We start from the raw sequence: 20408 nt of genomic DNA, 5'->3' as shown, positions 1-20408 counted from the left end.
TTCCTGAGTCCTGGCTTCAGATTGGCTCAGCTCTGGCTGTTGGTAGCCACAGGGGAGTGAATCAGCACATGGAGGATCTTTCTGTCTCTCCTTCTCTCTGTTAATCTGCCTTTCCAATAGCAATAAATAAATCTTTTAAAAGGTGGCTGGAAGAAAAAAGAGGATTGGGCTGGTGCTTTGGGTAAAGCTGCAGTGTGGGTCATCACATCACATATCAACTCTAGTTTATAATGCCTGCTGCTCCACTGCCAATCCAGTGCCCTAATACACCTGGAAGGTAGCAAAGCATGGCCCAGGTGGTTGGACCCCTGCACTTACGTGGGAGACCTGGAAGAAGCTGTTGGTTCCTGGTTTCTGCCTGGCTCAGCCCTGGCTGGCTGTTGTAGTCATTTGGGAAGTGAATCATCAGATGGAAGATCTCTAGCTCTTTAACTCTGCCTTTGAAATAAATATATCTTGAAAAAAAAGAAGGAGGAAAAGCACAGATCAACAAGTGGGTCAGATATGCATGTAATATGGCCTTGTGCATAGTATCTTTTCTAATTTGCTTTTTGCTAGAAATATTTATTTGCTTACTTGGAAGAAAGAGCAATGGAGGGAGCGGGGATAGGGATGAGAAAGACTCCCCTCTGCCTGTTCAAAGGCAGAAGCGAGGAGCCTGACTCTGTTCTGGTGTTGCCCACGGGTGGCAGGGACTCAAGCACTTTGGTCATCTTGTGCTGCCTTCCTAGGAAGCACGTGCAAAAGCTGCATCGGAAGCAGAGCACACAGAACTAAAACCAACACTCAAACCGGCAGCTGGCGCTGGCCCCTGTTTTCTTAGTTTGTTTCTATGTGGTATTACAGAATGTTTTAGGTAACTTTGTTTTTACTGCATTCCAGTTTAGTGTTACGAAAGCGGTAGTTCAGAGAGGCACCTGCGTGTGTTCACAACGTTAACTATTTGCTACCATGAGTGTGGTTTACAAAGTAATACCCACATACAATATATCAGAAATGAGATGTCAGGCAAGTAAGCAGCTCCATTACAGCTACAGGACCACCTGCTCGCAGTTTCAGCCAGATCCTGGTGGGTACTGGATACTAAGTATAGCATTTACTCTGGAGGGTAGTTGTAGGCAGGAGAGAATGTCATGGTAAAGTCTGTTGAGTAGCAGGGGAGGAAGAGTCCCAGGGAATCCTCCAGAGACAATGCAAAAACCAGGCAGGACTCAATCAGTGTGGGAGGAAAAACAGGGGAAAATGACAGGATTCTAGAGGCGTGGGAGGCTTCTGGGATCAATTCCATCACCACATTCCCATAAGTGGGAAAGACAATAGAACCAAAAACTGAAAACTGGCTGCTGTCATACCAACACAAAGATCCTGAAATAGCTAATCCAGTTAATAGAGCAATGAGCGGTAGATTTGATTTGTCTTCAAGATGTGGGGGACAAACACTTAAAATTTACTCTCTAGTAAAGGAGTAAAACGCCAGTGAATCACAAGACATCCTTTGAAATCTGAATTCCCATTAGTCTGTCCCAGGTGCGGCCGGCCAATGCTCCTCCTCCACCCTCAAATGGATCTTTCAACCTGAGTTCCCCACCAAACCCTCTTTCTCCACCTTTTACAATTGAGTTTCACAACCTTGTTCATTGCTTTTTTTTAAATAGCCAAATGAAGTATGCTTTTTTTTTTTTAAGCGTTACACAATGTTTGTTCATACTCTAAGATCATCTCTTTAGGAGTAGACCTCTTTGGCCAATTTACACGCTTCAGATGTCATCTTTGAACTGGAAAGCTTTGTCGAATCCCGCGCCCTGCTCAAGGCGGCCAGGTGAGGAGAGGAGCTGGCGGAAGACGCGAGGCTCGTGTGAGACACCATCGTGCTTTCCTAGGGACGCCTTTCCTGCAGCCGCCTCTTTTCTTCCCTCTGTCCTTCGGGCTGCGGCGGCCACTGGGCCAGCAGCCACACGGAGGCTGGTCCCCCGAGTCCCTCCACTTTCCCTCCCTGTCTTTCTGGAATAACCACTTCGAGCCCCAGGCAAGCGGCGGGCGGAACCCGGCGCCATGGCCGGCTCCGTCCTCCGCACATCCCAGATTCTGTCCCCTTCTCCGAGCCCAGAACGCGTCTCCGGTTTCCGGGTGCGAATAGGAAGCTCCTTGGGAAACCCCAATCTCTCCCGCCTCCTAGTGAGGCAGAGCGCAGACGGCGTCTCCGTTTCCAGGGAAACGGGCCGTGTGATGACGTCACTTCCTCCGACCTGTCCCGACTCCAGGCTGTTGGGAGGAAAAGAGGAAAACTGAGCAACAGCCACGACGGTGAGCGCGAGCGTCTCCTCTCTGCGCATGCGCCCGCTCAGCGGCCTGCTTCTATTTATGTGGGGGATCCAACATGGCGGCTGCGGCGACCCTGGCGATGGCGGTGGAGCCCATCAGAACATAGGAGCGGGGAAGGGGGCACGGTCCGCACCCACGGTGGCGTCGGCGGAGACGGCTGAGGGTGGCGGAGGGCATCCAAACGACGAAGCGCAAAAGGGAGGGCGGCGGGCAGAGACAAGGCAGCGCGGCGCAGAAGCTAGCTTCGGCGAAAGCCGAGGGCCACAACAGTGGGGATGGCGGAGCCGCGCAGAGTAGCGTTCATTAGCCTGTCACCGGTGAGGCGGCGCGAGGCCGAGTACCCGCTGCCCGAGCGTGAGCCCGACTACCCCCGCGAGGCCCCCCGGCTGGAGCCGGTCCGACCCGAGCCGTCGTCGGCCCCCCGGGAGCCGGCCCCCCGCTCGGACGCGCAGCAGCAGCAGCCCCCGGCGCGGGAGAAGCCGCTCCCCCAGCGCGAGGGCAGCCGCGCTGAGCCGCCCATGGCGCTGCAGAGGGAGCCCCCGAGGCCGGAGCCGCCGCCGCCGCCGCTCCCACAGCTGCCCTTGCAGCCAGCCCCGCCGCGGGACTCGGTCCGGGGAGCCGAACCGTCGCCGCGGCCGCCGCGGGAGACGGTGCGCCTGGAGCTGGTGCTCAAGGACCCCACGGACGAGAGCTGCGTGGAGTTCAGTTATCCGGAGCTGCTGCTGTGCGGAGAACAACGGGTACAGGAAGATTCCTCCCTCCTGCCCCAGAGCCGGGGAGCCTCCGGACCCGACGCCTCTCCCTCAGCTGGTTTGCACCTTCGGGGACGCCCACCCGGCGCGTCCCGGGGGCCCCCCGAGGGTGGGATGGAGAGGCCGGGGGGCCGAGCGGGTGGACGGGCGGCGGGGGAGCGCTCCGGGGAGGGCGGTGGGTGGATTGAGAGGACCCAGCCGGCGCCGAGCCTGTTTGCCTTCGCACCTTTCGAAATCTCGTCTCCTTTGCTTTCCGTTCTCCACACCGAGTCTCGGGGCCCTGCTAGCCCCTTGGCAGGATCCCTGTGGAGCTCCAGCCCTGGTTCCTGGAGAGAGGAGAAGGGAAACCTGGGGGACACGCCCCCGGTTTGAAGCCTATCGTGAACCCCTCTGCTGCCTTCGTCCTAGTCGCTATTTTGTTTTGCGGGGCGCCGTGGCTGCAGTTAGAGGTGTTTGCGTGCCTGTGGTGTTTTTCTGAATTTGAAAGGCGTTTAAGAGTAATTAAGCATTTGCAGGGACGAAGAGAGTCCTGTTGAGGAATGAAGGGGTAGGTTGATGAGTTAGTGATATGTCTGCCTGTTTTTCTTTCTCGCGTTGGTGTGGGTAAACATGGTTAGCTTGCTTTTCTGCCGAGTTTGTTCATATTGCAATGGAACAGGGGAGGTGTCTCGTCAGCTTTATTTGGCGTCTCACCCATCGTATTCTAATCTGAGTGTAGAGCGTTCGTTTCCAGGTCCAAGTAGGCAGATGGTATTTGGCCGTTGTAGTTTTTTTTGCGGAGTGATGAAAGAGACCTTAGTTTTCAATATTTAAAAACTTTACTGAAAATATAGAGGTATGCCTTTCGAGGGACTGTGAACAATAGGGATAAGACGCGGCTTCTTAGTGATTGTAATGTTTGTGATTGTGAGTTGGTAAGCTTTGGAATTAAGTTGGAGAGGGCAATGAAACGGTAACAGTAAAAAGAGGAGGACGATTTTTGGCCTTTTATTGATAATGCTCTGCTTTAGCTTTTGCTCTAGCTTAACTTGAATAGGCTGCAGAGGGCCCTTGTTTTCTTTGACCCGCAGCTCTCTATGAATTAGGTTGCAGTGAGTAACTTCTTAGTCACAAAGTATCAAGTATCACATTATTAAACTGTTGCTAGATTTTATTTTATGGTTAGGTAATCTGATGATTATTTAGAAATATTGTTACAGGGTCAAGTCATTAAATGATTCAAGAAGAATGAATTGTTGAGTATAGAGACCATTTTGGTAGCTTCCAGGTAGCATTTTTGCCCTTTAGACTTACTTAGAGCCGCCTTCTTTATAAATGTTCTTCGTGGAAGAATATTGAAAATAATGGATTGAAGTGCTTTTAAACATAAGTTATATTTGACCTGCTAAACAGCATAACAACTAACATTACTGAGTTTGCACTATGTGCTACATACAGTTTTTTTTTTTTTTTAAAGATTTATTTTATTACAAAGCCAGATATACAGAGAGGAGGAGAGACAGAGAGGAAGATCTTCCATCCAATGATTCACTCCCCAAGTGAGCCGCAACGGGTCGGTGCGCGCCGATCCGAAGCCGGGAACCTGGAACCTCTTCCGGGTCTCCCAAGCGGGTGCAGTGTCCCAAAGCTTTGGGCCATCCTCAGCTGCTTTCCCAGGCCAGAAGCAGGGAGCTGGATGGGAAGTGGAACTGCCAGGATTAGAACCGGCACCCATATGGGATCCTGGGGCTTTCAAGGCGAGGACTTTTAGCTGCTAGGCCACGCCGCCGGGCCCATGTGCTACATACAGTTCTAAGCACTGCATGGTCAGTACCTTTTTGCACAATTGTACCAATTCTTGGTGCTTTTTACAATTGTGTAGTTTAAATTTGGAGAACCCAGCCAAAGTAAAATCACTCATTTAGTGATACAGAAACTTCTGTGATGATACTGTATGGTGTAATATAATGCCATTATTAGTTAATAATGCATGTTTTAATTATAGAAAAATGCAGAATAAGTTTTTTTCCCTGAGTTTTATAACATATCACCTGATGACAGACTGTTTTCTGAGAGATACACTGTCATGCAGATAAGCGTTCTTACACAAACCATATGGTGTATACCATCATGAATGGATCTGTCATTGACAAAACGTCCTCAGGAAGTGCCTGACTGTAGTTTGATTTATTTATAGAAGATGGATGATTCCACTGCCTTCTACATACTGTCCATTTCAGGGGTTATTTGTCCAATTTTATCGCTGTTTATACAGCTTGTATATCTTGTCAGAACTCTACTGAACAAAAAAGCAAAGTTGTTTTAGACAGTACCCCTTTGCAACAAAGACTGCTGGATTTGCCTACCAAAAACTAGGAAAATACCTTGTTAAGTAAAATTGGCATGGTTCTGTGAAAGGTAATCCCAGAGGAGAGACTGCCAGGGAGCAGTATGTTGACGTTAGAATTGGCTAGACACTGATGATTTCCAAATTTGGTTTTTCCTCTCCTTTCCCTTGAAGAAATCGTTTATTTTTAGGGGTGTAATGTTTTAAAAAGAATTCAAAGTAAGTCACTTGTAATTGAACGGTGTCTTGTAGCAGACTGAAAATATAAAGAGAAGAGATCTTGTCATATTAGAAGAAAAACGTCTTCATATATTCCAGGTAGCTATCACTGAATGAGATTTTAGCTATAGTTTGGAGCACTGGTCAACAGTGCTATGTTATGTGTTAGCACCTTTTCCATTGAGGTGCATTTAAATCAGCTCCTTTAAACCCTAATTAGCAATCAAAAATTTTTTTTGAAGATTTATTTATTTTATTACAAAGCCAGATATACAGAGAGGAGGAGAGACAGAGAGGAAGATTTTCCGTCCGATGATTCACTCCCCAAGTTAGCCACAACGGTCGGTGCGTGCCGATCTGAAGCCGGGAACCTGGAACCTCTTCCGGGTCTCCCATGTGGGTGCAGGGTCCCAATGCATTGGGCCGTCCTCAACTGCTTTCCCAGGCCAGAAGCAGGGAGCTGGATGGGAAGTGGAACTGCCAGGATTAGAACCGGCACCCATATGGGATCCTGGGGCTTTCAAGGCGAGGACTTTAGCCACTAGGCCATGCCGCCAGGCCCCAGCAATCAGAATTTATTCTACTCTTTTTTTTAAAGATTTATTTATTTTCATTACAATGTCGGATATAGAGAGGAGGAGAGATAGAGAGGAAGATCTTGCGTCCACTGATTCACTCCCCAAGTGAGCGCAATGGTCAGTTCTGCGCTGATCTGAAGCTGGGAACCAGGAACCTCTTCCGGGTCTTCCACATGGGTGCAGGGTCCCAAAGCACTGGGCTGTCCTCAACTGCATTCCCAGGCCACAAGCAGGGAGCTGGATGGAAAGTGGAGCTGCCAGGATTAGAACCAGCGCCCGTATGGGATCCTGGGGCTTTCAAGGCAAGGACTTCAGCCACTAGGCTACAGCGCCAGGCCCGGGCTGTTTTTCTTAACCAATAAAAAAGACTAGAATAGGGCCCGGTGGTGGCCTAGTGGCTAAGGTCCTCGCCTTGAAAGCCAGGATTAGAACCAGCGCCCGTATGGGATCCTGGGGCTTTCAAGGCAAGGACTTCAGCCACTAGGCTACAGCGCCAGGCCCAGGCTGTTTTTCTTAACCAATAAAAAAGACTAGAATAGGGCCCGGTGGTGGCCTAGTGGCTAAGGTCCTCGCCTTGAAAGCCCCGGGATCCCATACGGGCGCTGGTTCTAATCCTGGCAGCTCCACTTTCCATCCAGCTCCCTGCTTGTGGCCTGGGAATGCAGTTGAGGACAGCCCAAAACCCTGGGACCCTGCACCCACGTGGGAGACCCGGAAAGTGGCTCCTGACTCCTGGCTCCTGGCTTCAGATTGGCTCAGTGCCGCCCATTGGGGTCACTTCGGGAGTGAATCAGCAGACTGAAGATCTTTCTCTGTCTCTCCTCCTCTCTGCATATCTGCCTTTCCAATAAAAATAAATAAATCTTAAAAAAAAATAACAATCAAAACAAAAATCACAGTTAAGAAAGCATATATTTGGAAAATGAAAACCAGCATGCTTCCAGGGTGTCGGGATGCAGGTTACCTCAATCCTCAGCCTTGTTATCTCTGACCATCCAGTGCAGTGGCTGAGACATTCAGAAGGATGGCTGAGGCCCAGAGTCACCTCTATCAGGAAAGATGAATTTGTTCACCATTCCTGACTAAATGGTAACAGAACATTTTAGAAATAAGCTTGGTGGTGATTGATAAACAAGGGGAAAAAAAAGACTTTTATTGACTCAGTAAACCAGAAAATCAGTTAACTAAGACACGTTTGTGAACATGATTTATTGCACCTGTGTTGTGAAAAGAGCGATAAGTAATTCTAGTGTTGATGTAACTCTTCCTCAGGATGCTGCAGTATTCCACTTCTTGTCATGTTGCATATTTTGAGTTAAGTATGAAAGGTGACGTGGTGTTATTATTGAGTTAAGATCACAGAACAAAATTATTGCATCAGTTTTGCATATGGCTGGTTGATGATTTTCAGAATTTTCATTGTTAAAGCGAGCAGCTTTCATGTTACAGCAAGCAACTTTAAAAAATGTAAAGACTCTTAATTTTAATCTGAGGGTTCTGGTGGTGGTGGTGGTGGTGGTGGTGGTTGTGGTTGTGGGGGAGGTCAAGATTCACTTGTGGGCCAAGTGCGATGGTCTAGCGGCTAAAGTCCTCGCCTTGAATGCACCAGGATCCCATATGGGCGCCGGTTCTGATCCTGGCTACTTCACTTCCCATTCAGCTCCCTGGTTGTGGCCTGGGAAAGCAGTCGAGGACGGCCCAGAGCCTTGGGACCCTGCTACCTGTGTGGGGGACTCGGAGGAAATTCCTGGCTCCTGGCTTCGGATTAGCACAGCACCAGCCATTGCGGTCACTTGGGGAGTGAATCAGTGGACAGAAGAAGATCTTCCTGTCTCTCCTCCTCTCTGTATATCTGACTTTGCAATAAAAATAAATAAATCTTCAAAAAAAAAAAAAAAAGATTCATTTGTTTGAAACAAAGCATGACAGAAAAAGAGATTTTCATCTGCTGGTTCACCCCCTCAAATGAGCACCCTAGCCAGGGCTGGGTCAGGCCCTGGAGCCAGGAATTCCAGCCGGTTTTGTGCCTAAGCTGATGGGCTCAACTTCAGGGGCTCAAGCCATCACCAGCTGGCTTCCAGGTGCCCAGCAGGAAGTAGCTTAGAAGCAAAGCAACTGGAATTCAAACTGCCCCCCAGGTAACGGGATGCTTGCCTTGGAGTGGCAACTTAACTGCTGTACCACAAAGCCAGGGGTTGGGAGTGGAGATGGGGGTTAAGTGTAAATGAAAAATGAGTCAGTTTAAAAGAATATGTATATACTGTCAATCAAACTTTTGATGCCTGTGTGAAACACATAAAATCTCTTAGAGTAGCATGTAAAGGTGATTCTTATTTTAAAAATTAAAATTGCATATGTTTGTATCTTTACATACAAAATGAGACAAACCTTTTACTTGGACTTCATGATGCTATGAGAAGACAGTTTGCAATCACAGCCTGGGGGGTGCTTGCTGTTATCTAGCTCCTTTTGCTGGTTTATTTTCTTTTGGAACGGATTTATGTTTTTTATTGATAACTCCTATTTGGATAAGGGATTCTATAAATTTATTACTGGCAATAATTTAAAAATAGACTCAGATTATTTCCTTTAAGTATCCCTTTAATTCTAAAGTCACAGCTATAATGAATTATTTTGTTTTCGTTAGCTTCATATTTTCCCTTTGTGTGTTTTACACTGCTCAGATCAGCCTGTATATCCAGGATGAGTTGCCTCATCTACAAAGTGCAAATCTTCATCTCTTCTTGTTTTTTTCTCACCCTTCAAGGCCAGTCAGGTCTCTGCTCAGATTTTCATTTGTGAAAAACTTATGCTTTTAATTACTTGAGCATACTTCCTTTTTTCTTTTTTTTTTTTTTAAGATTTATTTATTTTATTGGAAAGATATACAGAGACGAGGAGAGACAGAAAGGAAGATCTTACGTCTGATGGTTTACTCCCCAAGTGGCCACAACAGCTGGTGCTGCGCCAGTCTGAAGCCAGGAGCCAGGAATTTCTTCCAGGTCTCCCACGTGGGTGCAGGGTCCCAGGGCTTTGGGCTGTCCTCGACTGCCTTCCCAGGCCACAGTCAGGGTGCTAGAATGGAAGAGGAGTAATTAGGATATGAACCGGCACCTATATGGGATCCTTGCACATGCAAGGCGAGGACTTTAGCTGTTAGGCTACTGTGCTGGACCCGAGGATACTGCTTAAGTAAAAACATCTAGGCTTCCCTTTTTTCCCTCTCTTTTTCTTTAGGTTTTGTTTATTTGAAAGTCACAGAGAAAGAGAGAGGGCCCAAGCACTTGGGCCATCTTCTGCTGCTCTCCCAGGCAAATTAGCAGGGAATAGGGTCAGAAGTGGAGCAGCCAGGACTGGAACTGGCATTCATAGGAGATTCCTGACTGACAGGTGGTAATTTAGCTCACTTTGCCACAATGCTGGCACTGCAGATGGCAGCTTTACCCACTATGGCAGAGTGTATGCCCCTAGGCTTTTAAAAAATTTACTTTCTATGCAACTGAAATTGGATAAAAATAAAGCGGCTCCTGGCTTTGACCTTTGTGTATCAAAAAACATGCATATATGTAGGCGTGTTTATGTAAAGTATTATACTTGAGTAAAATAATATATTTGTTTGTTTTGGTAAATAGATGGCAAATGTAGGACCCTGGCTCTGTATATATATATGTGTGTGTGTGTAAGTGTGTGTTTAAGATTTGTTTTTATTTACTTGAAAGAGTCACAGAGATACTTCATCCACTGGTTCCCTCCTTATATGATGACACCAGCCAGGCCTGGGCCAGGAAAAATCAGGGCCAAGAGCTTCATCTGGCTCTCATAAGGGTGGAGGGATCCAAGGACTCGGATCATCTTCTGATGCTTTTCTTGGGCTATTAGCAGGGAGCTGGATTGGAAGTGGAGCAGCCCGGATAGGCACTGGTCCTCATAGGAGGATTTACCTGCCAAGTCACAGTGGCTGGCCCCATGGTGTATGTAGTACGCATACTCTGAGTAGATGTCCATTGGCGGGCCATAGATGATAGAGAAGTGATTGATACTGTGTCTCAGCAAAAAGCTACAGTAGCTGCAGAGGTTCAACTCTCACACAGATGATTAAGTGTGACTAATAAACTGTGCATCCTTTTAGAAGCATTTGACGACCAAAGTAGTTAATATTTTTTAAACAAGATATCTAATCAGAATTACATATGGGCATTTCTTTTTTAAATAGTGTTTGTGGGAGTTTCTTGCCTTGAGGTTTTGGATGGGGTGACCATAAGATCATTTCACAGGTGAACAATTTTGAATTGTTGAGTTCCTGTGTATGTTGCTATGAGCATTGCCAACACTTTTTGCTATGAACTTGCAGTTTAAAAATAACATTACAGGCCCAGCGTTGTAGCCTAGTGGCTAAAGTCCTCACCTTGCACATGCCCCGGGATCCCATAGGGGTGCTGGTTCGTATCCTAGCATCCCCACTTCCCATCCAGCTCCCTGCTTGTGGCCTGGGAAAGCAGTCGAGGACAGCCCAAAGCCTTGGGATCCTGCACTTGCGTGGGAGACCTGGAAGAGGTTCCAAGTTCCTGGCTTCAGATCGGCTCAGCTCTGGCTGTTGCGGCTCACTTGGGGAGTGAATCAGTGAACGAAAGATCTTCCTCTCTGTCTCCTCCTGTATATCTGCGTTTGCAGTAAACATAAGTAAATCCTTTTTTTAAAATAACATTTATTTGAAAGCCAGAGTTACAGAGAGTGAGGGAGAGACACAGAGCTCTTTAATCCACTGGTTCATTTGCCAGATGGCTGCAAGGAGCCAGCAGCCAGCTGTTTCTTCCTTGTCTCCCACAGGGCTTCAGGGGCCCAAGCATTCAGGTTTTCTTTTGCTGCTTTGTCAGGTACGTTAAAAGGAAGCTGAGTTGGAAGTGGAGCAGCCCAAATGGGATGCTGGTGTGTCGGGTGGCTGTTTTACTCACTGTACCATAACGCCAACACCCTGAACCTATATTTTTATTTTTATTTTAAAAAGATTGGTATAGGAAAGTCAGATATACAGAGAGGAGGAGAGAAAGTAGAAAGAGAGAAAGATCTTGCATCCATGGTTCACTCCCCAAGTGGCCACAGTGACTCGTGCTGAACTGATCTGAAGCTAGGACCCAGGAGCTCTGCCAGATCTCCAGTGTGGGTGCAGGGTTCCAAGGGTTTAGCCATCCTCCACTATCCAATGAGGCCACAGGCAGGGAGCTGAGTGGGAAGTGAAGCAGCTGGGATATAAACCAGCACCCACATGAGATCCTGGTGGATGCAAGCTGAGAATTTAGCTAATAGGCTATTGCAGTGGACCCGAACCTGTATACTTTAAAAAATATTTCTTCGCAAGGCAAAGTCATGGAGAATGAGGCAAGGAGAGAGGAAGAGGGAAATGGAGAGAGAGAGAGAGAGAGAGAGAGAGAGAGAGAGAGATAGATCCATCTACTGGTTCCTTTCTTGAATGGCTGCAAGGGCCAAGATTGGGCCAGGCTGAAGCCAAGAACGGGGAACTGAATCTGACTCTCCCATGTGGGAGACAGGGATTCCCTTCCAGTGAGTACATTAACAGGAAGCTGGGATTGGAGGCAGCTGCGACTTGAACCCAGACACTCTAGTATAAGATGTAGGAATAACATCTTAACCATCATTCCAAATGTTCACTTTATAGTTAATGCTTCTCATTGAGTTATTCATGTTAGGAAATTTTGACTCTCATTACTAATTACACTTAAGGAGTAAATAAATCCTGAATAATATGAAGGTACATCAGAAAGTTAAAGGCAAATGGAATTAAAAGTGGGTTAAGCCATTGCTTGCAAGGCCAGCCAGCATCCCATGTTGGAGTACCTGCTGCAGTCTAGCTCCTTGCTAATAGGCCTTGGAAGGCAGTGAAAGGTGGCTTAGGTACTTGGGCCCCAGCAACACTTGGTGGAGACCTGGATGTAGTTCAGACTGGCTTTGGCCTGGCCTAGCGATGGCTGCTTGCGGCCATTTGAAGAATGAACCAGAGGACAGAAGATCAGTCTCTATCTCTTCTCTGTCCTTATCTTTCTCTGTCTCCTCTCTCTTTTCTCTCTTGCTCTGCCTTTCAAATAAATAATATATTTTTTAATGATATATTTATTTTTACTGGAAAGGCAGAGTTACAGAGAGAAGGAGAGACAGAATCGCCCATCTGCTGGTTCGCTTCTCAAATGGCTGTGACAGCCAGTGCTGAGCTGATCTGACACCAGCATCCAGGAGCTTCATCTGGGTCTCCCATCTTGGTTCAGGGGCCCAAGGCTTTGGGCCATCCTCCACTGCTTTTCCAGGCCAGAAACAGGGAGCTGGGTGGGAAGTGGAACAGTCCCAGATGGGATGCCAGTGCTTGCAGGTGGAAGATTAATCTGTGGAACCATGACACCAGCCCATTAAATCTTTTTTTAAAGAGTCGTGAACTTTTCCATGAACTTTTTGAAGTGACTCATGTAAGGCATTATATGCAGACACAATGGAAGGATTGTGTTAACAGTGAAAATTCAAGTAATATTAATGGTTCTATTTCTTTTCTCATTCATTTTGAATCAGAAGAAGCTCATTCATACAGAAGACCCATTTAATGATGAACACCAGGAGAGGCAAGAAGTGGAAATGTTGGCTAAGAAGTTTGAAATGAAATATGTGAGTATAATAAGCTGTTTATTTTGTTGATGTTTATCCTATTCACCTAGTTGATGGGGTTTATAAATTACTGCTTCCCTGCCTTATCCTATTTTCTCAAATTGAAGCTAAATGGATGGTTGGAAAGTCAGTCCAGCAGGATTCTGATGGCAGTAATAGCAGTCATGCCTTACCACTGTCCGTCTAGATTCTAGGCAGTTTGAGTAACGTGTATTATCTGATCCTTGTCGTGAAATGACAAGGTAAGTCATACTGACTTGAAGAAACTGAAGTGCTGTGCCCAGGATGTGACATCCCTGTGTCTGTGTAGCTGTGACTCTGTGCCCGTAGGAGTTTAAAAGATTGGATGTGTATACTGTGCTTCTACTTTGGATCACACTGAATCAGAAGCAGCAGAAAATTTTGAAAGTCTCTTGTTTGCTTTAAGTGTTCTTATAAAATCAGGTATTCTATGCTGCAATATATTTGTGTTTGCTCATAATTTTTAATTACCTGTTAAATTGCTTAACATTTTTTTTTCTATTTTGTATAATTGACTGTCGGAAGCTTCCCTCCCCCACTGAATGTTTATTCAGTGGCTTTAGCTACTCTTAGCACTTAACTAAAATCCAGTTGGGAAGGAAGACCCATATCATTTTCTCTCTCTCTCTCTTTCTCTCTCTTTTAATTTATTTATTCATTTCTATTGGAAAGACAGACTTAGAGAGAGGAGGAAATACAGAGAGAAAGTTCTTCTGTCCACTGGTTTACTCCTCCAGTGGCTGCAGCGGCTGGAGCTGAGCCGATCTGAAGTCAGGAGCATGGGCTCCTTGTGGAACTTCCACACAGGCACAGACTTGTAAGGCTCTGGGCTGTTCACTGCCCTGGGAGACCACAGGCAGGGAGCTGGATGGGAAATAGAGCAGCCAGGACATGAACTGGCACTCATATGGGATCCTGGCACATGTAAGGGAAAGGATTTAGCCACTGAGCCACCACACCAGGTCCAACCCTCATCATTCTTTTGTGAGCGCTAGAAAGTGTCTCACAGAGAAAGGATGTCGTTTCCCACTAGCCTTGTCATTGTTTTTACCCTCCAAATGCAGCCAGGACCTGGGCTGGCACTCTGGGGGTAGAAATGGGTGACAATAGATTGGAATTGGAGTCAGCTCTGGGCTGTGCTTTGCCTGTAAGTAATTGTGTTCTGTGGGTAACAGGTGAAAATTTAGAGGTTCAGATTTCCCATAGATCATTCTGACTCTGTTCTGTGACTATGTAATAATACATTTAGTTATAGATTGGTGAATGTTTTAATAGAAACGATGCCAAAGGTTTTTGTAATAATCTGTATTGTTTAATTTTAGTATAATCTCAGCGGAGATGTATGAATCTGGAATACTGTCAGTATTTTTTGTACAGGTTATAACATTGATAAAATTTAGTCGTTTTAAGATTTGTTTATTTTTAGTTGAAAGACAGATTTTACGGAGAGAGAAGGTTCAGTTCCCAAATGGCTGCAATGGCCAGAACTGAGCCGATCTGAAGCCAGGAACTAGGAGCAAGAACTTCTGGATTTCCCACTTGGGTGCAGGGTCCCATGGCTTTAAGTGGAACATTTGGAACACGGACTGGTGCCCACAGAGATGCTGGCACTTGCAGCTTGAAGGTTACCCAGTTGAGCCACCATCATGGCCCCATGATATTTTTAATAGAATATATGATTATATATAAGAACAAGGAGAGGTTGCGTTTGTATTTTTGAGGCTGCATCACCTGTCATGTAAATATTATACTTTAACTAATCAGTCCTTAAATGATTAAGATTGTTCTTTAAAAAATGTACTGTTTAAAGTGATGCTACAGCACTTTGTGAAATATCATTGCAGATGTGTTCAAGCTTATCTACAAGACAACTTCCTAGAAGTGAGAAATTTAGATCAGAGAATTTATACATTTATAAATTTTTGTATATATCACTAAGTTTCTACTTCTGTCAGCATTATATTAGAATGCCTTTTTTGCTGTGGGTTACTCCTAGGATATGAGTCTATGTATCATTAGACTCTGTATATAGTAATGCTGCTTTGGAGTTAACAGCAGATCTTATTGAACTGCAGGGAAATATTTGACATAGAAAAGCTAATGTTCTGAAGAAGTTGTTTGATGTGGAAAGCTGACTTTCAGATAACTGGGCTATAGCTGGACATTATCATTGTGCAAAGATAAAATAGTGCTTTTGTTATACTCCAGACTAACTGTATTCAACCATATTCTCTAGTTTTTTTGATTTTGCCTATTTCCTTCCTTTGTTCCATTCTGAATATTTATTAATATAATAAATTACAGGTTTTTTTTATTTTTTTAGATTTATTTGAATAAAGGCAAGACAGAAAGGTCTTTCATCTGCTGGTTGATTGCTCAAACGCCAGCAGTAGTCCAGGTTGGGCAAGGCTGAAGTCATCCATCCATGTCCCCTGACGTGGCTGGCAGAAACCCAGGCAGTTAGCTCATCACCTGCTGCCTTGTTTCCAATACATATTCATGTATTTGTTTGTTTGTTTTTATGGGAAATGGCAGATCACAATTAGAGAAGGAGAGAGAGAAAAGATTTTCCATCCACTGGTTCACGCCCCAAATGGCGACAACGGATAGTGCTAAGCCAGTCCAAAGCCAGGAGCTTCTTCCGGGTCTCCCACATGGGTGCAGGGTCTCCAGGTTTTGGTCTGTCCTCTACTGTTTTCCCAGGCCACAGGAAGGAGCTGATGGGGAAGTGTAGCAGCCATGACCTGAACTGATACCCATATGGGGTCCTGGCGCATGTAAGGCAAGGATTTAGCCACTGAGCCATCATGCTGGTCCCAAAAATAAATAAATCTTTTTAAAGAAAGATTTAATGGTATAAAGACATTTTTCATTCATCTTACTGATGAAATAGTTGACAAAATGCAGGAACATTTTTTAATGAAAGACAAATTATATTTCTAAGAAGTTTGGGTTTGCTTTTGTTTCACAAAATTGCTTTTGTGCAGATTTCTAAGAATCAATGGTATTTGGGCTCGGCAGCGTGGCCTAGTGGCTAAGGTCCTCGCCTTGATCTCATATGGCCGCTGGTTCTAATCCCAGCAGCTCCACTTCCTCTCTCTCCCTCCTCCTCTCAGTATATCTGACTTTGTAATAAAAATAAAAAATAAATCTTTAAAAAAAAAAAGAATCAATGGTATTTGAGTATAAAGGAATTACAGTATCATCAAATAGAATCAAGTATGATATTGATTAAAAATGGCTGCTATGCAGCACAATCAGTAATTGCAAAAACATGGAAACAACCAAAATGCCCATCAACAGAGGATTGGATAAGAAAGCTATGGTTCATCTACTCCATGGAATACTACTCAGCTATTAAAAAAAACAAAATGCAGTTCTTTGTGGCCAAATGGGCCAAACTGGAAACCATAATGCTAAGGGAAATGAGCCAATCCCAAAAGGTTAAATACCACATGTTTGCCTTGATTTAAGATGATATGATGTTATGTATAACATGTTATGTTTTGAATGTTATATGTTGTGTATAAACTAAAATTGAAGTATAGGTGAGGTGGTCACAGAAGGTGGCTGGGAACTCGCATTTACTTTTAACATATTGGTTACTCATTACTATGTCAATTAATTCCATAATGATGTAAATTTTTGCTGATGGTATGTTGGAGCTTTCAATTGACTGGGATGATACTCTGCTGGCTCTGTCTTCAGACCAGAGAGGGTATACCTAAGAAGCCGTTGAACTTGACGGGACAATAAGATACTGGACTCTATGTTTGGTATACGCTTGCAATGGGGAAATCTCAACTGAACTTGAGCTGTGGTTATGCATCAAGGTGGAGGAATCCACCATGGTGGGAGGGTTTGGGGAGGGGTGGGGAGAACCCAAGTATCTGTGTAACCGTGTCACATAATACAATGTAATTACTGAAGTTAAATAATAAATAATTAAAAAAAAATGGCTGCTATGAAAGCATTTATGTACTCCTGGGTTTTTTTTTTTTTTTTTTTAAAGATTTATTTTATTTTTATTACAAAGTCAGATATACTGAGAGGAGGAGAGACAGAGAGGAAGTGGAGCTGCCGGGATTAGAACCAGCAGCCATATGGGATCAAGACAAGGACCTTAGCCACTAGGCCATGCTGCCGAGCCCATACTCCTGGGTTTTTAAGAGTTATATCAGCTACTCCTTAGTCGATCATCCATGCCTGCTAAGAGTTAGTGCTTCCTAGGCTCTGGTTTTCTGTATTTGTTTTGGTCTTATTTATATATTTGTTTTTTGGAAAGTCAGACTTTTCAGGGAGAAGGAGATAGAGAGAGAAAGAATCTCTATCTGCTGGTTCACTTTCCAGGTTGTTGCAGCAGCCGGGGCTGAGCCAATCTGAAGCTGAGCGAATCTGAGCGAATCTGCAGCCAAGCGCCAAGAGCTGCCTCCAGGTCTCCCACGCAGATGCAGGGTCCTTAAATGATTTAGATTTTTTTTTTTTTTTTTTTTTTTTTTTTAAGAAAAGGGCTGTCCTCGACTGCTTTCCCAGGCCAAGCAGGGAGCTGGAAGGGGAATAGAGCAGCTAGGATATGAACTGGTTCCCATATGGTATCCTGGTGCATGCAAGACAAGGACTTAAACCACTAGGCTACTGTGCCAAGACGTTGGCCTTAATTTAGATCGGACTTTTAAAGATCGGTTTGGCTTTTCATGCCTCTAGTGCTCTGCAGGCATGTTGAACGTTCGTAAAGTGCACCATACCTTCTGCAAAAGTGTGGCAAGCTCCAGCTCCACTAAAGAAACACAGTGTAAGAAGGGCAAAGACTCCCTCTCTGTCCAGGGAAATGGTGTTATGGTAGGAAGCAGAGTGGCCATGACAGACTGACCAAGCCGATTTTCCAGAAAAAGGCTAAAACTACAAAGAAGATTGTGCTGAGGCTAGAGTTTGTAGAGCCCAACTGCAGCTCCCAGGATGGTGGCTGTTAAAAAGTGGAAACATGATAAACTGGGAGGAGGTGAGAAAGGAAAGGACCAAGTGGTCTAGTTCTAATCTTCATCCTCTGCTTTGTTATGAAGACAATAAAATTGTAAGGTTATTGTTCATTTAATTTTTTGGTAGTAAATAAACTGGAGCCATCAATGAAATTCCTCTTATGGAGAAATTTGGAAGCTTTAAAAAACAAAGAGGACTTTGGATAAAGCAGTTTACTTGGGCAAATTTGTTAACACCTCTATAAAAGGCACAGAGAACAAATATCAGTGAATTGGGGGTTCTACAAGCCAAAAATAATATACTATTACATTTGTAGTTGACCCTACCTACCATAGGTTCTGCTTGTGTGGATTCCTACAGACTGAAAATATAATTTAGAGGGAAAAATTCATCTCTGTGGAACATAATAGACTTGTTCTTTTCGCCTTATTCAGTGAGAAGGTGAAATGTAGCAACTTTTGACATAGCATTCATGTAAAAAAAATACTGCAAATTATTATGTGTGTGTGTGTATATGGGACAGTAGGTGACTGCAGTCATGCTTGAGTCCTGCCACCTGCGGGAAACCCAGCTTGGGGATCTGGTTCCTGGATTCAGGCTGACCCAGCCACAGCTGTTGTGGGCATTTGGGGAATAAAGCGGCAAACAGAAGATCTCCTCACTGTTCCTGTGCTTCTGAAGTAAAAATAAGTAAATAAAATGTACAGTAGGAAGTACATAGATTATGTGCAAATAAATGTTACTCCATTTTGTGTGAGACTCGAGCGTCTACGGACTTTTTTGTTTGGGCAGCCGAAGGGATGTGTGCATCCCGGAACGTATCCAGGGTACCAAGGGGATTGCTAGAGTGAAAGTAAAATAACCTTCTCAGATAGATTGGGATTGGGGAGAGAATTTTAAATAAAGAGTGGGGAAAAATTTCTAGTTTATAAGAATTTATTATAGATACTGATTTTCATCACTTGCTATGACATGCCCTTTTAATTCCTTCGCCTATTTGAGCTAAATACATTCTCTTCAACCTTAGGGTTTTAGGATTTTGATAGGAAGAACCTATGTCTATAAGTGGTGATTACAAAAATCAGTAGATAATCATTTTGTACTGTGTAATTGGCTCTCTGCTGTCTTTTCACTCACTACTGGCTCGTTCTATTAATAGGTTGAAGAAATTGGCCTACATGTAAAGGGATAAGACTGGCAGAACTGGGCCAGTGGGAAAGCATTGTGACTTGGAGAGGTTTTCTTTTCAGTTTTAAGACTGGAGCCTGTCTTAGCAGTTAGTGACTGCTCTGTTTCCCGTAGGTGATCAATGAACGTTCCTGGTAGCTGGAGGCACAGAGGGGTGCTGTGCTAAGAACATCATGTTTGTTTCTTTTTCACTTCAGTGTTACGGTGTAATCAGACTGCATTGGCTTGAAACACTGATGATCAGGTTAAGCTGGTGCTAATGACTGACTAATACACTTCTGAGTCAGAGTGAACTAGTGCCTAGAGGAACGGTTTTAAAAGGGTTTGTTCTTTTCAGATGTAACAAAATTGCGAGTTTTGTTTTTTATTCTTTGGCCTAATTTGCAAATAAGTTTGGATTTTTGTAAGATGTATTTACTTCAGAGGTATGGAGAATTCAGCGGGTTTGTCTGCTCCAGGGAGTATTCTTGCTAAGGCTGCTGAGTAGGTCTCTCTGGGAGGGAAGAAACTTTTAACCCATTGTTTTCTGTTTTGGTTCCTTTAGGTGCAATTTTAATACTTGAGAATTAATTTTTATTTTGGTTCCAGTTTCTCCAGCCTGCCCATCATTGAATTTTAGCACAGTTAGGGAGTTGAGATTGCAGAATAGAAAAGGTGAGAATAGTGGCTGAAGACAGCTCAGAGGTAGAAGGTCTTTCCTGCGAGGAAAGCTGGAGGCTAGAAAACTACTCTAGTGGTGTGTGTGACGAGCGAGGGAACTAAGAGGATGTGCTTCGGCAGAAGGCTGTTCGTGTGCGGGTCAAGCTTCTGGAGCCCTGGCTATTGAGAAGGAGCTGTTTGCCGTGGCTGTGTGAAGCATAGGTTATCCGGAGTGTGCCCTGTGCAGTGTTGTGGGAAGCAGAACCCTCTCTAGAGGGCTTGGAAACTGCTGTGGAGTGGATAGTGCATGCCTCGGTGAGAGCTCAGAAGGTGCAGAAGGTGATAGCGTGAGTGGTCAGCCTTGCTCCCGGCCCTGCCTCCTCCAGCCAGCCAGTTCCCTCCTGTTTCTCATGCTATTTAGGCATCCTGTATTTAGGCATTGCCAGTTTTTCCCCCTTTGTTCATTGCTAAAGATTATATAAATACAAAAGAAGGAACTAAAAAATCAGTCATCTGTAAGCCTACAGCCAGGTGTAACTGCCAGTCATTGATTGGTTTGATCTGCGTTCTTTCAGGGCTTTTAATAAATGTGCATGTGATTGATTACATGAGTACCCTCTTGTACCTGACATTTTTTAAAATTGCATGAGTAGGGCCCGGCGGCGTGGCCTAGCGGCTAAAGTCCTCGCCTTGAAAGCCCCGGGATCCCATATGGGCGCC

The 20408-nt window shown here is 44.8% G+C and overlaps 1 protein-coding gene across 4 annotated transcripts in view; it reads left to right on the top strand.

Annotated features, from left to right (window-relative positions):
* The first annotated feature begins 2371 nt into the window (after positions 1-2371).
* The window catches only part of UBN2 (ubinuclein 2), a 68131-nt gene continuing 50094 nt past the window's right edge, over positions 2372-20408 (top strand). The window contains exons 1-2 of one of the 4 annotated variants that reach the window (XM_058655063.1): positions 2372-3062; positions 12771-12863. In XM_058655063.1, coding sequence (XP_058511046.1) covers positions 2598-3062; positions 12771-12863 — 558 coding nt within the window. In that variant the 5' untranslated portion in view covers positions 2372-2597. The remainder of the gene's footprint in view (positions 3063-12770; positions 12864-20408) is intronic. The other 3 variants (XM_058655062.1, XM_004594369.2, XM_058655064.1) reach the window with 3 other exon arrangements.

The sequence above is a fragment of the Ochotona princeps genome, chromosome 25 (genome assembly GCF_030435755.1).
Source record: "Ochotona princeps isolate mOchPri1 chromosome 25, mOchPri1.hap1, whole genome shotgun sequence".
NCBI lineage: Eukaryota > Metazoa > Chordata > Mammalia > Lagomorpha > Ochotonidae > Ochotona > Ochotona princeps.
Note: the sequence above shows the minus strand (reverse complement) of the source record. Positions and strands in the feature narration are given on the sequence as shown.